This window comes from Sardina pilchardus, chromosome 2, assembly GCF_963854185.1.
Source record: "Sardina pilchardus chromosome 2, fSarPil1.1, whole genome shotgun sequence".
In the NCBI taxonomy this organism is placed as follows: domain Eukaryota; kingdom Metazoa; phylum Chordata; class Actinopteri; order Clupeiformes; family Clupeidae; genus Sardina; species Sardina pilchardus.
Window position 1 is genome coordinate 1,656,792 of NC_084995.1, and position 18,943 is coordinate 1,675,734.

At 42.8% G+C, this 18,943-nt stretch overlaps 1 protein-coding gene across 1 annotated transcript; it reads left to right on the plus strand.

Moving 5' to 3' along the window:
• The first annotated feature begins 13,578 nt into the window (after positions 1 to 13,578).
• On the plus strand, positions 13,579 to 18,418 carry LOC134059462 (serine/threonine-protein kinase pim-2-like). The gene is made up of 8 exons (XM_062515883.1): positions 13,579 to 13,675; positions 14,128 to 14,427; positions 16,628 to 16,722; positions 16,848 to 16,895; positions 17,127 to 17,357; positions 17,459 to 17,636; positions 17,927 to 18,103; positions 18,197 to 18,418. The coding sequence occupies exons 1-8, from the start codon at positions 13,630 to 13,632 to the stop codon at positions 18,286 to 18,288; spliced, it is 1,167 nt and encodes a 388-aa protein (XP_062371867.1). The 5' UTR covers positions 13,579 to 13,629; the 3' UTR covers positions 18,289 to 18,418.
• The last annotated feature ends 525 nt before the right edge of the window (positions 18,419 to 18,943 follow it).

Consider the following 18,943-nt stretch of genomic DNA (forward strand, 5'->3'; position numbering starts at 1 on the left):
GCCTCAAACTCGTTCCAGAGATTAGACTGCCTGAGCACATACAGTAGCTGTCGTGCTTAGACCCAGGCCACTTAATAACGCAGTTTGTGATTTTAAGATCAGCATCACACACGATCTGGGCGTTGATCGAATGATACCCTTTCCGGTTGACGAAGGCATTTTCGTGCTCTGTTGGTGTTTTTATCCTGATGTGAGTCCCATCCAGACATCCAAGTACATCGGGAAAGCCAGCAATCTGGAAGAACGCCTGGATTGTGATGTTTTGTTGCACAGGCTGAGACGGGAAGCCAACAAAGGTGTTCATATGTCTGCACAATGATAATACATACTTTTAAGATTATGCCATGAAAATCGTATAGGTTGTTTACAATGACATTTGCTTAATGACATTTCTGTTCAGTAATGACATTGCATTGTTTGTCATGTTAATTTTAATCAGTCAAGTGATTTGTAAATCTAAAGTTACTGTAAAATACATTTTGAAGAACCTCCTCGACCCTGGATGATACACTGCTCCAAGAACTGCAATCTTATCTTAACATAAATGTTACTTACCTATTATCAATTACCTGATAGTTATACTATCATTATACTATCCTTAAAGGTACATTATGTAGGATTTTAAGTGTTTTGGTACCTCAAGTCAACGTCTTAATTCATAAATAGATCCTCTTTGGTGTAAAATAACGTATGCCAATGATCTGACTCGTCCTGCTGGCCGAAGAATCACTTCCCGGCATTTACATTGAAAGGGACGTTCACAGGAAGTCTTCCATGTCTTTCCGGTGTATAGAAAAATATGAACTGCCGAGAGGGACATAAAACACTACCGCTACCGCTAAACACTACCGCTAGGGAAAAACGCGTTTTTGCATTTCGCGTTACACAGAGAAGCAGCGTGAAGACGGTCATACTTAACCTACAGACAAGCACTGCACTTAGTGACATAGTTCATGCCTTTAGAGCAATACAAGCATTAGCCTATACTGTCATGTCAAGTTGTTAGCTGCTGCTATGCTAATATTACGATAGTAAGCTAATGTAAAAACAATATAAGCATGACAACATAAGTCACTATGTTGCTCGAGGAGTAATTACTCATACATGATCATACAAATTATTCAAAGAACTTTAGAATAGCTTACATCATCACTGGAAAGAAAACTCGATGTAGTGGTGGAAGACATCTTGAATGAATCTCGACCCTTTCAACTTCCCGTAGTTCTAGCCATTTTGCAACGCACATTTAAAAACGCGTGGCGCTAGAGCGTGCATGCAAAATCAAATTTAACCACTAGATGGGAGCAAAAACTACATAGTGTACGTTTAACCACAAACAAGCACCTAGCCCTGTCTGGCTTTGCTAATTTGAAACAACATAATATTTTAGAAGATATCAATGAGGCGTATGATATCACATCAAGTAGCCTACAGGTAATATAGGTTTATTTTGTTCATCTGAACAGGGTTAAAGTAGTGTCATACCTTAAAGCTGCTGTCGGCATTTTTTTAGTCATATTAGCTTGAACTGTCATGGGATTCCGAAAGTAGACTATTAAATAGGCTGTTAAGGAAACATCGCGAATTTTCTAGCTCCCTCTCAAGCTTGGAAAAATCGAGCGCTCCCGGTTTTGTTTAACCAATCACGTTAGGGGAGAGGAATCGCTACCGGTCAGTCACAGCGTGTGCACGCTGCTATCCAACCGCTGCTACTCTCACGTAAACAACCTCGTCTACAGAGGGGGAGGGGTTTGGGGGGCAGTTTGGAGCTTGGAGAGGTTGGGGGAGGGACCTGAAAGTTGTATCAGTTTGAATTTTCCGACTTTAGACTCGGAATTTTGAAGGCTTGCCGACGGCAGCTTTAACAGTATCGACTTTAAAGGAGAATTCCGGTGTAACATTGACTTAAAGTGTGTTGAAACATGATACCGAGTGTGAGGGGGAGGGTTTGGGGGGCAGTTTGGAGCTTGGAGAGGTTGGGGGAGGGACCTGAAAGTTGTATCAGTTTGAATTTTCCGACTTTAGACTCGGAATTTTGAAGGCTTGCCGACGGCAGCTTTAACAGTCGACTTTAAAGGAGAATTCCGGTGTAACACTGACTTAAAGTGTGTTGAAACATGATACCGAGTGTGAGCGTTTGTCTAAGAGATCTCAACCTGTCCCCTGCATTTAGAAAGCTGCCGGTAGTTAGCCGATGAGGGCCCTGACATTTAAAACGAGACATCAAGAACTTTAAAAAAAGCACTAGTGGTTTACTTACATGACTGTTTATTCAGGCAGTCACTTCCAAAAGTTTTCCGCTCGCTGCCATCTTCCGTTCGTTTTTTTTGTAACAACATTTCCTATCCACGGGGCCAACCAACGCAGTTACATCAGCTGCTTCGTTCATGTTCACTGTGCCACTGTGGTTTGTTGTTGTCTGAACCGAACTCATGCGAGTTAGTTGGTGCTCCAGTATAATCGTTTTTCTGAAACTCATCCAGTGAGAAACGTTCCGCGGTGCAAAACTAAATACTACTGTGTGCCGACTGAAGTCGTCTTCAAAGGCGCACTTTGTACTCCCAGAATGCATTCCCACTGTGGCTCGTCTGGGTTCCCGCCGAATTAAGCTGAGGCGAGTCGGTCTGGCATCCGACGTATCGGAAGGGGAGAGATGGGGCACTGGAGTCCTGTAATTATTACACCAAATATGTTACATGAATAATTTTAAACAAAATAACAGTGAACATCTTTAACAGGAACTCTAACATAACCCAGATAGCAAAACTGCACTGGGACGGAACTGGGCCACATGTACCACAACATTCGGCACGGATCTGCATAATGGACCTGATCCGGCGTCCAAACGCACATCGGTCCAAAATTGTTTTGGATCCGTTTGACGGATCTGCAGCAGATATGAACTTGCACTCGTCCAGGTCCGTCCCAGATAGCAAAACACACCTACCACGACATCCGGCACGGATCTGAATAGTGGACCTGATCTGGCGTCCAAACGCACATCGGTCCAAAATTGTTTTGGATCCGTTTAACTGATCTGGAGCCAATAAGGGCTAAGACTACTCCCAACAAACAAGATAACGTCCCGGCGATGATGTAGAGCATTTTAAAAAACGTATTTTGTCACTGCGACGTAAAAAGAGGAAAAATCGAATTTCACTCAACTAGCTGTCCACCGTTCGCGCTGCTTAGCTTACCCAAGTCAATTTGTCACGAAGTGTGTGGAGTGTGGTTACGATGTATGTGAGCGAAACACCTGTCAATATTGTTAGGCAGAGATAGACTTGCAGCAATGATTTGCAATCACGACTAGTATTTAAGTACACACACTTAATAATCTTACCTGTGGATGCAGCTTGGAGATAGATGATCACGTCCAGATGATTGCTAATTGAATTAGTTAGCTGGATATTTATACCCGGTTAGGTCTAATACTTTCACGACTACGGTGTATTTCCCTAATAAATTATTAAGTCAATGGTCATATCTGGTAATGTTGTTGTTCAAAACATCAGTGGAGTAGGTTAGCCTATAAGCTAAAATGCCCCAAACACATTGTTTCAAAATTCAAAACTAATATTTGCAATGCATGCTGGGAAGCAAACCTCAACAAAAGAAGGCCTACACTAAATATAATTAAAGTTATCAGAGAATGTCTAGGTTATATTTTATATCTAAACCATGAGGTTTATAAAGTCATAAAATTGTGATAAGCATCCTTAATGCTTCTGCAAAGTTTTTTATAGTGGTGACCAGTTGGGGATGTTGTGAATGTCTGCTTAAAGTCATATGTAATATGGGACCTGCATTGCAGATCCGTACCACACATAAGAGGCGGAACCGCATTGCAGATCCGTACCACACACAATAGGGCTCGGGCACACGACTTGCATTCTAGGAATATTGCCGCCATGTTGGTAGCGCACCGAACGTGATGTCCATTCATTCAGATGCAGAAGACAAGAAGCAGAAATATAGTATTGGCTGTGCTGTGCCCGCAAAGTTTTCACGTCATGATCCCGAGCCCTATAAGCGGACCCGTACCACACATAAGAGGCGGAACTGTATTGCAGATCCGTACCACACACAGTAAGCAAATCAATACAGGTCTGCTTGTGTGTGGTACGGATCTGCAATACGGGTCCGCTTAATGTGTGTGGTAGCCTAGGCCTACGGATTTGCAATACGGGTCCGCTTATTGTGTGTGGTACGGGTCTGCTTCTTGTGTGTGGCAGAGCCATAGAGAGAGCAGAGAGAGTTGCGACACGCTTTGATGTCGCCGCCACGCGATCAAAAGTTCCAAAAAACCTGCGCTGAATGGCTGAATTCCAGGAGGGTGGGATGTAGGCTACTTCTAGATGCTGGAAGGTGTAATAAATTAATTCATTAACTACTGACCAAGAGATTGGCTGTAAATAGTTCCAAAAGTCCCATAACGAGGAAATAGCCTGGAAAAAGCACTGCCATTTTTTCCTACGGAGGTCTATGGGAGTGTCGCCACTCTGTTTTATCTACCGCTCTGGTGTGTGGTAGCCTATACGGATCTGCAATTCATGGGTTTCATCAGGTCCCTTTCCACAGGTGTATAAAATGAAGCACCTTGATTATCAATGCAGACTGCATGGTGCTTGATACACCTGTGCAAAGGGACCTGATGAAACCCATGAATACGGGTCTGCCTCTTGTGTGTGGTACGGGTCTGCTTCTTGTGTGTGGTACGTATCTGCAATACGGGTCCTTTTATTGTGTGTGTGTGGCACGGGTCCTCTTATTCTGTGTTGTACGGATCTGCAATACGGGTCCGCCTCTTGTGTGTGGTACGGGTCCGCTTCTTGTGTGTGGTACGCATCTGCAATATGGGTCCGTTTATTGTGTGTGACACGGGTCCACTTATTCTGTGTCGTACGGATCTGCAATACGGGTCCGCTTATTGGGTGTGGGCTACATCTGGCCCACAGTCAGATACCGTAGGTCCGCTACATACGGATCTAAAGGCTTTCATGCGGATCCGGCCCAAAGGAAATTGCTATCTGGGAAGCCATTGAACCAAGTTCCCCTCGCATAGCTAACGTTAATTCATGAGTCCGTTTAGAACTTGACGGATCCCCGCGAAAAAACTAATTTATAGATCTACACCAGTGACAGATTAGTCATCAAGACTACAGACATAATTCTCTCTACTTCACCATGGTAGCCTCAATATCAGAGCTAACTACACCTTAGTTAATCAAAACACATAACTTGCTTTTGAGATTTAGCTGTGGCAAGTTCAAATCAGACCGCCAACTCGGGTCAGCCTCACTAATACTAACGTTAGTTAGCTAATCTAAGCTTGCAAATTTGTAAGGTTAATTACCCTAACGTTAACTTTACACACAACACAACAACTTTTGTTAATATCACAATAGGTGAACTAACATGTCGAGGGACATCTTCACCCATGGGGCCACATAAAGTTGGAACAGCATTATCCCTCAGAGCTAGCATCTTCGCAAATCCGGTGCTGAAGGTTGGTGAAGCAGTCATCCGAAAAATGATGGGGACAGGAAAATGATCGGTCAAGTTAGAGGTATATATAATATAATAATATAATATAATATTATAATATAGTTAAAAATAAAATCAAGCCAACGGGTACGTGAAGGCTCTGCCTTTGACAAGGGAGGCACCCTTTCACAACGAAGAAAAGATTTTCGACCCATTGCTGTTAACCTAAACTTGCTAAACTAGCTTGCTAAGAGACACAAAATCGAAAGGCTGCTCTGACTGATTGTGAAATCATCTGATGACGCTGTCCCATTTACTCCCAGCAAAAGCACATGGTATGTCACCTCGTACCAGAACTAATGCGCTGTCTAGAAACGCATTGAGCCGTTTCTAGACAGCGCAGTAATCTCTGTTTGCGGTATTCATTTACTTCTCCCTAGTAGTTACTTTTGTTACTGTGTCTTTGCCGACCATTTACATACACCAAAAGCTGTGTAATTCACAATAGGAGAAGGAAAAAACGAAAAGTATAAGAGTGCCCCTTTAATTTCTAGAAGTCCATAGGTCTCACCACACTACCTTTCTGACAGGGGATGTACCCAAGTAGGGGGCGTTAGGGTTGATGACAAACCCACACACTTGAACTTCATTACCAGTGATGGCAGCATACTGGGCTGCAGCGGCTGGCTCAAGCTCCAGGCCTCTCTTTATGGCTTTTGTCATAATGTTCTTCTTTTTCCTCAGCATGACGGTAGCAAGTTGTTCAAAGTCGGCTCTGTTACGAGACCATACCAATAAACTGATGGTACAACATAACATAACAAAAGGCCAAGAAGAGTGAACGGTTAAAGGTTGTTTATTTAACAAAAATGTCAGAAATAATATAGCTACGGGTGCGTTGTTGAACAAAGAATAACTACGCGAACATTAATAACTAAAGAATAAGGTGGTGCATCAAAGCTAGAGCGTAACAAAACCAGAAAACAAACCCTGCAACTACCTTACTCAAAGAAAACCAGTTTGCTGACTCCCGAACAGAAAACAAAAGACAATCCGGACGGTGAGTCTTCTCGCAACTTCTGCTCTATCTAATCCTGTAACTAAAAACGTGCAAAAACCCTTCACCCATCACCACCTGTATAATAATAATAAATAAAGACTTAAGTGCTTTGAAAACGGACTGTTTGTAAGTGAGTGCTAACTAACGCAAGTTTCAACTGAACAAAGGGAAAACATGGCGTGAAATGACGACGCAGCGGCAGGCTGCCAGCAGTTCTGCGATAGGCAACGAGATGGAGAGAGAGACCTCCTCCTGGGACGTCTCGGCTTAAATAGGCCCTGCCCCGCCCCGCAATCGGCCCACATGCGGAACGGCCTAAAGAGGGGGACAGAGAGACAGAACAAGCGCAAGAGCGCAAACAGGCAACACACAGTATTATGCAGCGTCTGCGTAACAGGCTCTTATAGAGAATATTCTCTTGAAGGAGGATGAGGTAAGGCGAACAGAGCGGACATGATGCCAGATATTGTTGCTACTCTGCTGTCTAGTATATTTCTCAAGTGCCTCTGCCTCAGGTTTTTAGACTACCATGGTATTGAACCTTTCCATATACACTTCATTAAGGACAGTACAGAAGGAGCCTGGCTGTGGTGGTGTAACCTGCGTTGTGTAGAACCACCGCGGTCCAGCCCTGCACACGCCCGGACTCGAACCCGCGAGACAGCAGCACCTCGGATCGGGAGTCGAGCGCGCTAACAATCCAGCTAAAAGCCCAGGCTACTAGCTTTCATGCCAGCAGCGCTCTTGAAGCGTCGGGGAGTGAGGTTTACTCACGTTCCACAGCATAGCTAACCAGCTAGCTCCCGTTACAGTGGCAAAGGGAATGCTGGGAAATCAGTTGAGTTTGATTGGGAGGATGCTTGTGAAGTGTTGTTCAATAGTGGGAGCTGTATGCAATGAAGGGGGGATAATACATGTGTTATTGTGTACATTGTGTTTCCTGTTTATTATGACCGCCGCTAGCATAGCTAGCGAAGCGGTCATATTGTAGCCTTAAGACAGGAGAGGGGTTTAAAATTAAATAAACCCCATTAAAGCTCATTAAATATAGGCATTTTCAGCCTTTTTTTAGGACACGTCTATCCACATTTGAAGAGCCAAATCTCAGAAACTGAACAAGATACCAAGCTAAAATTTTGGTTTTCTTCTAATGAGACATGGAGGAACATTTGGACCAAAAATCAAACTGAGGACCATGGTGTCGGACCTGTTCCAACTGATATGGAATTGCGCATACGGCGGCCATATTGAATTTTTGGCCAAAATTTAACATGCCACAAGTCTTAATCTGTTCCAATAGGGGTTCTGACCAGGAATCCATTGAGAAAACTTTGACCCAAAACTTCCAGTAAATGACCTGTCTATATAGGCCTACACATAATAACAACAAAAAACACACAAATATGTACATGCATTCATGTAAACAAGTATGACACACACACAAACATACAAATACAGACAACCATTTAAATGCAAGACATGACAACATACTTGACGACAGACATCCTCTCACTACTTTCCATAGAAATGGATCAATTTAGTTAGTTGCTTACGCACAATCTTCCCATTTTTGGCCATCTCAATCTCTCTTCTTGCAAAATGATTGAATCGTACTTTGCAGTACCATGTGGATGTCATTTTCACCAGAACATGAACATGGTTGGCTTCAACACATGTGTCAAACATGTGATCATGGAGTTGAGGGAAAAGATCTTTTCCCGCAGTATCAGCAAGAACTTGAACGACTACACGTGCTGTTATCCCACGTCTACAAGGAAGCATACCACCATTCGTTCTGATGTTCCTTTGAATAATTCTCTCCGTGGTTGAGCAGATTGTTACCATGGTTGTTGAAGGTTTCTGGAGACCACCACGACTCTTCAAAACAATGAAAGGGTGTGCGGTACCTTCAGATGTTAATGCATTTGTGCAATGTAGGTAGGTGATTTTCTCCTTCATCTTCTTCTCTATAAAACCCGCAATGTAGTTTATAGCAGCCTCTTTGAATTCAGAGAGGTTGTCTACATCTGGGAGGTCAGGAATGTCAGGAAAGAGAAATCCTCCTCCACCAACTCCACATCAGCTCTCCTTGCAATGTTGACTGTTGCTGGTGTTGAATCGAGTACTTCGGTGTTGTCTCTGAGGAGGCAGTTACCGGTACCTGCTTTCACCTGGTGCCGCACAAGCAGCTGCTTGTATGCTGCTCTGAACTGTCTTACATTGGCGTTGTTGTTGTACCCACCCCGAGATCGGACAGCGGAAAAGAAGAGCTCCAAGTGATCCTGACTTCGTTTATAAGTGAGAGGGTACCTGCAGGATGCATTGTTTCCTTCAACCAGATCATGGTAGACGTTAAGCACACTTCTTCCAGTACCAATAAAGCCCAAGATGGTTGTCCTTTTTGGTCTGATGAAGTGGCACAAGCTTATCATACTGCCGAACCTTTAACCCACGGAGCATGGCTTCTGCCCGCTGCAAGATGGCCTCAGTGCGATCTTTCATGGTTGGCTTTATTGGAGCTTTGAAGCCTTTTCCAATGGGATTGCGACTGTTGAGCACATCAAAGGCAGCATCTACAGTGCGCAAGAAATGCACAGTTGCATCACAGCCTGAGAACTCTTTCAACTTCAACCCCTTGTCACAGAATTCAATAGCATCCGCAACACTGCTACTGAAGAGCTGTGCTGCCAGATTAACTTTCATCTTCTGTTTCCTCCATTGGATATGCGCCATTTTCAGCTTATTGCCAAGCCTCAAACCTTCTTTCTCCTGAAGTGTGTTACATGCCTCGATGTATGCATACTTGATCATTTTCCCATCCTCAGTATAAAACACTTGTGATGTTGAAAAAGCATTGCGGAGAAGCTTCAGCATGTAACATGCGTCCAGGAGTATGTGCTCCTTCTGATTAGGGTCCTCTGGATGCATGAAGTAGGGCTTCATGCGGTTCATGTGTAGTTCAGCACCAAGTGCTCTTGCCATGGCTATGTTGGTTTTTAAGCCATCAAAAGTCATTGACACGACTTTAACACCAACTGCATGAAGCCTACTCAGACTTTCTCTCACAAGATTCGCCTTCTCGGTGCAATCCATACCGACGAGGAGGAAGTAAGCAATTGCAATGTTAAAGCGCACAGTGTCTTTCCCTTGTGCTCGATTTGCTTACAACATGTAACCTCAGGGCGGTGAAAGAGGCAGCAGTGAAACCTGGATCAGCTGAAATGCTACTGTACCACAAGCATTGTTGCGTTGTTGAAATTCAAATGCACATAATCATACGCCTTTGGGGAGTAAAAATGCAGTGTTGTGGCAAACTGCTTCATTCCTCAGAATATTTGGCAGTTTTTTTACCCTCCCTTATAATTTTCATTATATGATTGGGTACCTCATTAATCGTGTCAAGGACACTGGCGCAGTGATCTGATATTAACTGCTTCTTTCTAAGCTCCCTTGTCACCTCTTTAAGTTCCACCATGACATCATTCTTTCTTTTTAATGTCTTGGGTGACTCAAAAATGTAACTGCTCACTACTGACATAAGCCACATTTTGATCTGATGTATTAGCAGCCACCATTTCACATTCCGTCTCATTTGCAGCACTTGACGATGAAAGGACAAGAAAAGAACCACTTACCTCTTCATCACTTACCTTTCTACTGGCAGGTCTCTTCACCAGGTGGTCAGGAAGGGAGAACACAGTTGGTACTGCAGTGCAAGTCAGACAACGATTGCGAATTAGGTGTTCATGACATGGGTTGAGTTGGAATTTACATCACATAATGTTGGTCAGGAAAATTATTGGCTTACATAATGGTGAATTCATGGTCTACAGAGACGAGATGACTTGTTGGGTACCCAGTCTTGTCGTCTCATGTTCACCAGCCATCGTCTCAGTCTGTCTGCATGCTGCACACCTAAAGGAAAACTATGTAAAAAGTGGGCATAGCCTAATTACAACCATCACGTATGCCTGCCATTCTGTATGTGCCAAAAACACGTAACTCATAAATGCCTCCGGGCTGCTGATGACTGGCCATGTTTTGATGTCTGGCGAGGCAGGGGGTTAATCCGTTCACATTTATTCAGTCAGGCGTTGTATGGCATTCATTGGATTAGGCTATTTCTTCAAGAAACTTAGCTACCGTCGCTGAATGCTGAGGTATATTAACTCGGTAGCATAACGTTAGGTAAGTTAGACTGCCTTCATCGCGAAAACAGCTGTCATAACATACTATAGTGTTAGTATTACATCTCATTAAATGTTACCAAGAACTGATAATGTTAACATTTTCAATACTCCACGTACACGGCTTAGTCTTCGTCTAAGAACTGTCACAACATCGTTGTATAAAATAAACTGACAATAGGCTGCCTGCCAATGATTTAACTAGCTTTCAATGACAGTAGCTACCGCTGAATGCTGAGGTAAACTAGATGTACCGCAAAGCGATACACAATATGACCGCCGCTCAGTCCTGCACATTCTCTCCGCAAATATCAATCACTTTTGTTTCCATCGCCTACTTCATCCCTTACTGCAACTTTTATGTATATGAGTGTGTGCATGTGTGCGCTTGCTTTTGTGTATGAGTGCTTCTCTGTCTATGAGTGTGTGTCTGCTTGTGTGTGTGTTTTATGTGTCTCTATGTGTATATGTTCACTGTGTTCTCTGTCACTGTCACTCCAATATCAGATCACACATACACACATACACAGGCACACGCGCACACACAGATACACCCACAGAGAGAGAGAGAGAAAGAGAGAACACACACAGAGAGAGAGAGAAAGAGGATACACACAGAACATGCACATACACACATATACACATATACACACACACACACACACACACACAGGCTATAGTACATCACACACACACTCACTTCTCTCCGGTGGTCTCACACAGTGCTGCATCTCAGAAAACGTGCTCAAAGATGTGTGTGTGTGTGTGCACTGTGCATCTGTGTGTGTGCACTGTGCTACTGTGTGTGTGTGTGTGTAAGGGTGTATGTGTGCATGTGTTTGTGTAATTTTTTATGTACATGTGTGTATGTGCTGGTGCGTGTGTGTGTAGGTACTGTATGTGTGTGTGTGTGTGTGTGTGTTCCTGCATGTTTGTATGTCTGTTGCACCCAGAGCAACCATTCTCTTTTAAAACATATATAATTGGACACTAGTTGATTAAAGGTTTCTAATGGTGTCACTTATATGTTTCTAGGACAAAAACTAGCAGAGATTGAGATGTGTGTAGATGTGTAGAACTGTGGAACAGTTTTTCAAATCCCCTGGGGGGGATTTAGACTCCAGAGGGTTCTAATACCACCATCTACAGGCCATACAGTCCTGAATGTACACATAAATCCATTTATTTTATAGCCCCCCATGGATGAACTTCCACAAAACTTGGCATACTCCCAGAGGGTGTCAGGTTAATCATACACATGAAATTTGGTGCAGTTCTTAACACCTCATCTGAAGATAGGGGCAATTAAAGCAATATTACATTGCATTTTCAATTTTTACCATGGGGGTGCAAATCACAAATGACTGGTTATAAGCTAAGTTGATGCGAGCTCTTGGGACCAATAAACATTTTGTCATCCTCGGTGCCACGGTTCAGGTAGTTATGTAGGAAAAACCAATTTTTGGGCTTCGCGGGGGGGGGGTGACCCCCGGGGACGAAACAAAATTTTCCGCACAAGTCTACTGGGGCTACATGCCCACCAAGTTTCATGTGCCCCGGTGTTACGGTGTCCCGGGAATCGTTGACCAAAAATTCAGAATCGATGACGAAAAAAAAAAAAAAACTTTGACAACTACATGACCGCTTCGCTAGCTATGCTAGCGGCGGTCATAACTAACCTGGTAACGTAACGTACCCGGTAGCCTAACGTCAGCTAACTGGATCGCTATTCCTGACACAATCAGATACATTGCTATAATAATAACAAATATAACCATTTTTCTACCTTATTCTACTAACAATAACTTTGTGTGTTAACTTCAACATTATGTGTTTTCACAGAGGAGCATGTAAAACGCCCTCATCACAAAACCAGCTGTGACAGCTGTCATTACATATCAGCAGCCTATAACGATAACGGTAACTTTTTCCTCATTAAAAATCTTTCAAGCGTCTTCAACATAAAAATCTAAATTGTTTACTTCAGAATATGACCATAACCCTTTTAAGGATGTCTAACATAGATGACTAAAATTAAATTACCTTGCTAAAGTTAACGGCTAGGCTATCTCTAGATCCTTCATTAATATCATATGTAAGTTAGCAATTTAATATTAAGTTAATATTTACTTACAGAAAAAACTGCACAGAGCTTCTTCTCTGGGATGGCCTGTTAGCACAACCAACAGCACAACACGACATGACTGTCAATAAAGTTAATGTAATAACAACAAATAAAACAAAAATGACAAGTTGCCTGACGAAACAACACCACTACAGCCGAGCCTACAGCTACTTCACGGACTGAACAGAAGAGGCGGCCACGCTTTTTTTAGATTTGTTAAAATAACTGTAAAAAAATATATTTCACGGAGAAAAGAAAAATGGTGTGTATTGAAGCACCTTGAAAACTATTTTTTTGAATAACAAGTTGTAAATACAAAATTAGTTTTAGGTGAGAAAAGTGACACGGAAAGTTGGCTACTTGCCCATTGAAATACATGGGGATGGGCGGAGCTACGAATTCTACTGCAGCCAGCCACCAAGGGGCTCTGGACTAGCGGTTGCTTCAATTCCAACGGACGACACACTGTCCAGGTCTATATACAGTCTATGCTTTAAAGTAAGCATGAAAACCAAAGATCATAGAGCGCTCCGCTCTAGAATCTTTGATGAAAACTTGGGAGCAGCTCTGTTTGGGAGCATAATCTATTGTGATGTCATAAATGTTTCCATTGTTGATGTTACAATAACATCTCATAGTGATTAACTGGTGTTCTAAAAAGCATAACCTTATTGTAAGCTTACCAATCAACTCATCATTGTATTTGTGAGAGGATCAAAGTGATTTGTAAAACTATGGTCCCAATATTTTAAGCCAATGCCTATCGAACCATGTATTGTAAATCTATCCACCCACCTGGAAGCGTAAAGAAGCTAAGTGAGTACTGAACATGTGTGAAAGATTATGAAGTTGTCTTCTTCCTTACTATTTTATCCCTTGCCTTATTGTGCTGGTAGGCTAGGCTGTATATGTTCAAGTTCTTTGTTTTATTGTAACAGCATCTGAAGCTCTTGCCATCAAATTAAAATAGACCACTCAGAAACCGATTAGAGAAAGTCAATTGGATTTATTTGGGATTAGTTGTATTAGCCTATCAGAAAGTAAGCAAGCCTGAGTATAGTAAGTCTGTCAGACAGTCAGTAAGCAGGTTTTTACTAAACAAATGTGTAGTAGGCCTATGTGGAGAAAGGGTCACAAACTAACCTAAATTGGCTGTTTAAAGTATGAAAAGATGCCTACATCCACAAAAAAGGTGGCAGGGTTCTATGTGATACATTTTGATAAAGAAATCCCTATGTCTACGAACTCATTGTGAACTCTCAAACCAGGTGCTCATATGCCACAGAAGTTGCCATGTCAACCATATCAGAAGTCTGCTATAAGTGCGAGGGAAGAGAGGAGGAGGAAGAGAGAGCACAGGAAGAAAAGCAGCAGTAGTGAATCTAGTTGGAAAAGGTGCAGGTCCAAGAGAGCAGAGGAGGAGGAGGACAGGATTGTGGATGGACTCCTGGATGGAGCACTGGGCAGCTCAAGTGGATCAGAGCAGTCCAGTGGCAGTAGTTTTGAGACCGACAGCAGCAGCCAGTCTGTCTTGCAAGCCCTCGTCAGACTCAGCAGCGCTCAGAAAGGTCAGGGGAACGACCCCGCTCCACTAGGAGTGACACACCTCATACAGATCCTCACACAGTTCAACCAGCACAGTCTCATTGCGCTCAACTCACCATAGTGAAATATGCTGTCCTTTAGGATAGATACAGATGTCAATAGTAATACAAAATAGTAAACCTGATTGGGTTTACACAGTGATTGTGAATGTTTCAGACCCTTTTTAGTTTTCAATTCCTTTATTTGGAATTCCTTTAAAGGAAATATCCCATTTACTTAAGTATTCATACCCTGCAGAGAGTATTTTTTACTTTATTTTTTACCTCCGCCCAGGAGATATGTTTTCATCGGGGACCGGCGACCACCGGATGAAAATTTCAGGGAAGGTCGGACAGGACCCAAGGAAGAAGCGATTAAATTTCCATAGTGATCCGTAATTCCGTTGGGATTCCGGGGGCGTTTATGTATTTAGCTTAGTGGTGTAAAGGCATGGTATGGCCACGCGGTGGCGATCTGAATAGTTTAGGTTCAAATGTATGACAACCGAGGAAGAACAATGCAGGCGGAGGTCTGTGCTCTCTGAGTGCTTTTCTAGTGTTAAACTATGTTTGGCAACATGGCATGGTACGTTTGCAACTTTCCTTGATTATTACGCCAGATGAGAGTGTAGTTCCATGTAAAATCAGCCTATAAAATCGTCAGGTTTCATTTTCAGTTTGTCTTATTGCATTTTCTAAGTTCAGAAGAGACAAGTTTTAAATGGGAAAATTACCGGAAATCTTAGTCACTTTTAAATCTGAGGCTAGCAGGTGAGATGCTAATAGTCTAAACCGATTCAATGATCAATGCTAGGCTGAAGCTAAAAGTTGTATCGCCAGACTCACAGAATGGCTGGATGAACGTGAAAAGGGTAAATATCAATTGTTTTGCTCAAGGAGAGGTGGGAAATTAGCTTAATTCCAAAAATGGTGGAATATGCCTTTAAGAGTGCTACACAATACAGTATGTGCTGACTTGATTTGACTAGACGGCATTGGTGATGGTATTAATTTGGCTCTATTAATTTAGAGCTCATTGATATTCCTCAGTTGTTTAGGTAGGCTACACAGTTGAGCAGTTTTGGATATCCTTGGGCAGCCTGCAACTTGACAACAAACCAAGTCTCTATTCAGAGTGGGTCTGGACTCTCTTAGTTAATTTTTAATTTCCAAGGGGTGTGACTAGCGGTGAAATTAAATTTGAGTCAGTACATTAAACTCTTGCTGAATCCTTTCAGAAGTAGCAAATACATATTTATTTATCTACTGGCAATGGTAGAGTGGCCAGACAGATCTACCAGAGTAAATTCAGATTCACTCTCAGGTTGCTTTCACACTGGGTACGTTTAACTGGGCCGGACCCGAGTGCAGTTAAGAACCATCGGACCAAACTAACCCGGGTCGGGTCCAGGGGACCTAGTGTGAATGCGCCCTCAGATACATCTGGTCCCCGGGCTAGCGGACTTGTACTGTAGTCTGTTACATTTATGACACCGTTTGCTGCACATTGCAGTTACTATAGTGTCTTGTTCGCTGGTGGTTCACAATATGACCACCGCTCAGTTCTGCACATTCTCTCCACAAAAATAAATGACGCTTGTCAACTTTCCTGCACCTCTATATGCAATTTATATGCATATACCTTCTACTCTTGCAGCTCATGTGTATATAAATGAGTGTGTGCATGTGTGAGTTTGCTTCTGTGTATAAGAGTGTGTTTGTGTGTGCGTATATGAGTGTGTGTGTGTGTGGAATCTGTGGATGTATGTGTATCTGTGTGTGTGTGTGTGTGTCTTAACCAGCAACCCTTTGCTTAATAGCATCATCTGCAGGCCGTGTAGAGTCACTAAATGCTGGATTACATGCACACCAAGTTTCATGTGCCTCGGTGTTACGGTGTCCTGGGAATCGTTGACCAAAAATTCAGGCAGTAGATGACGGGGAAAAAAGAAGAGAAAAAACGTTGGCAATCACTATATGACCGGTCTTAATAATTCTCTTTTCCTATTGACAAATCAGAGACATGGCATGTTCTATTTGGTTGGGGATTCGCTCACAAAGTATAAATTCACAGGCCCCTTCAAAGCTTCTTAAAACATGGAGGGGATAACTAGTCATGTCATGCTACCCTACTTCTTTATTCGATTGTGTTCCAGATCGAGTGTATGTGTGTTTATGTTCTCAGATGCATTTGAAGGGAAATACAAACAGACGCTTTGCCTGAATCAGGGTGGATATGGTACTGTTTACGCTGGACACCGAGTAGAAGACTCACTGGCCGTAAGTACTCTCTCTCTCTCTCTCTCTCTCTCACTCACACACACACACACACACACACACACACACACAAAGGCAGCAAGATAAAAAACAACAACAACACACTCAGAAATGTTTATTCTGTACAGGTGGCCATCAAACGTGTGCCGGAGTCGAAGGTGATTCGGACATCAGTGGTCAGTAATTTCAGTGATGACCAGCTCACAGTCATGCAACACCAATATGATGACTCATACACCTCTGCAATAACAAAACAGACAGACAATAGAGACATATTTAATCATTTATTTCACGAATGCAAAAGCATTACTGCTGCAAAATAAATACATTTTCTATTGCAATCCTTACTATATGCTTTGCTTTGCTTTGCTTTGTGTGTGTGTGTGTGTGTGTGTATTGGGTAAAAGGTTCTGGATGGGCAGCGTCGTCAGTTCCCTCTGGAGGTAGTGCTCCTGATGATGGTGGGAGCTGGTGAGGGAGCGAGGGGGCAGGATAGCAGCAGCGTTAGTGTTCGGCTGCTGGACTGGTACGAGCTGGGGGACGAGATCGTGTTGGTGATGGAGAGGCCACTTCCTTGCCTGGATCTGTTTGACTACATCCAAGAGAGAGGCGGGAGACTCCCAGAGGAAGAGGCTAAGGTGCATGCATACACAGGAAAATGTCTTATGAACTGTCTTAATGTGTGGGTCAAAGTAGAATAGCTTCATAGCTGTCTTGCCTGTTTTTTGGTCCAACACAGTTCATTCTGAAGCTGCTGGTTGAGGCGATGAATAAGGTTCACTCTAAAGGAGTTCTCCATCGTGACATAAAGCCTGAGAACATTCTGGTGCTCATGGGCAATGATAGCCTGTGTCTGCGCATTCTTGACTATGGCTGTGGATGCATTCTCAAGAATGGACCATACACTGAGTTCTATGGTACATATGAATACTTCTCACATTTCCACCCACAAAACTATTTTTAATTGTGAGCAGTATTATGCTAAATGAATCAACAGGAAATAGTACAAGTATTTTTATTAAAATGTTGATCTATCAATATTATAAGCTTAAAGCTTTTTGAGATGGGATCATGGTACAAAACAAAAAACCTGAGAGCACTAGTCATAAATGACAGTATTGAATGCCTAATGATGGCACAACATGTGTGAGGCCTGGTGGGGTCATCCAGCGGCTGACCGTTTGTTGTGGCTTTTGTGTGAGTGCAGGCACAATGCAGTACACACCGCCTGAGTGGTACCTGCAGGGGGAGTACGAGGCCCTGCCCTCCTGTGTATGGCAGATAGGGGTGCTGCTGTATGACATGCTCTGTGGTGAGCACCCCTTCAACATGCGTGCAGACACCATCAGCCATGAGCCGTACATCCCACCGCAGCTATCCAGACGTAAGACGCACATCTACTCTACATTAGAAACACATGAAGTTGGTATGTCATGGATCATTGCTGACTGTAATCCACCTCCATACATCTTAATAGTGTGCCAGGACCTGATGAGACGCTGCTTAGCCAAGCGGCCCAGGGGAAGACCAACTCTAGACGGCATTCTACAGCATCCTTGGTTACAGTGAAGGGCACAGGCACATGCTATAATACAAACACACACAGACATGTAAAGACACATGGCACAGACACAAACACCTACATATAAAGAAACACACAAATGTCCTGCATTCATTCATATATATTTTTAATGAATCCATATTATTACATTATTATAAAGGTATGGCAAAACATTTACAAAATAAAGTTTTACGCTCATATTTTGAGGCTGCGTGTTATTTTTCTTTAAAAAAAAATAACTCACATGCAACTAGAAAATGTAATTTCAAAGAAATTACTATTGCATCCAAATGCAATGCAAGGAATGGATAGAAAGTTGGAAGGAATGTGGAAAGTTGGATGGAAAACATATCCTCGTAGAACGGAGAGACAGAGAGAGCTGGCCTAGTTGAGCAGAGAGCAGTTGATGCAGGTGCAATCAATTTGACTGGCTGTCAATTAAACTGGATAGGGCCTAGTTGAGCAGTTGGCCGTTGACACAGGTGTAAATCAGCTTAATTAGTCCATTGTGATGTCAGTGTGTGTAAAATTGAAATGCTTACTAACCTATGACTTCTTGGTTGATTTAAGCCAGAAGTGTCTACGGCCCGCTGAGCATGCATTAGTTTATCATAGATTTGCCTCGCTACACTGGTTATCATTGGCTGTTCGCTATTTCTTTCC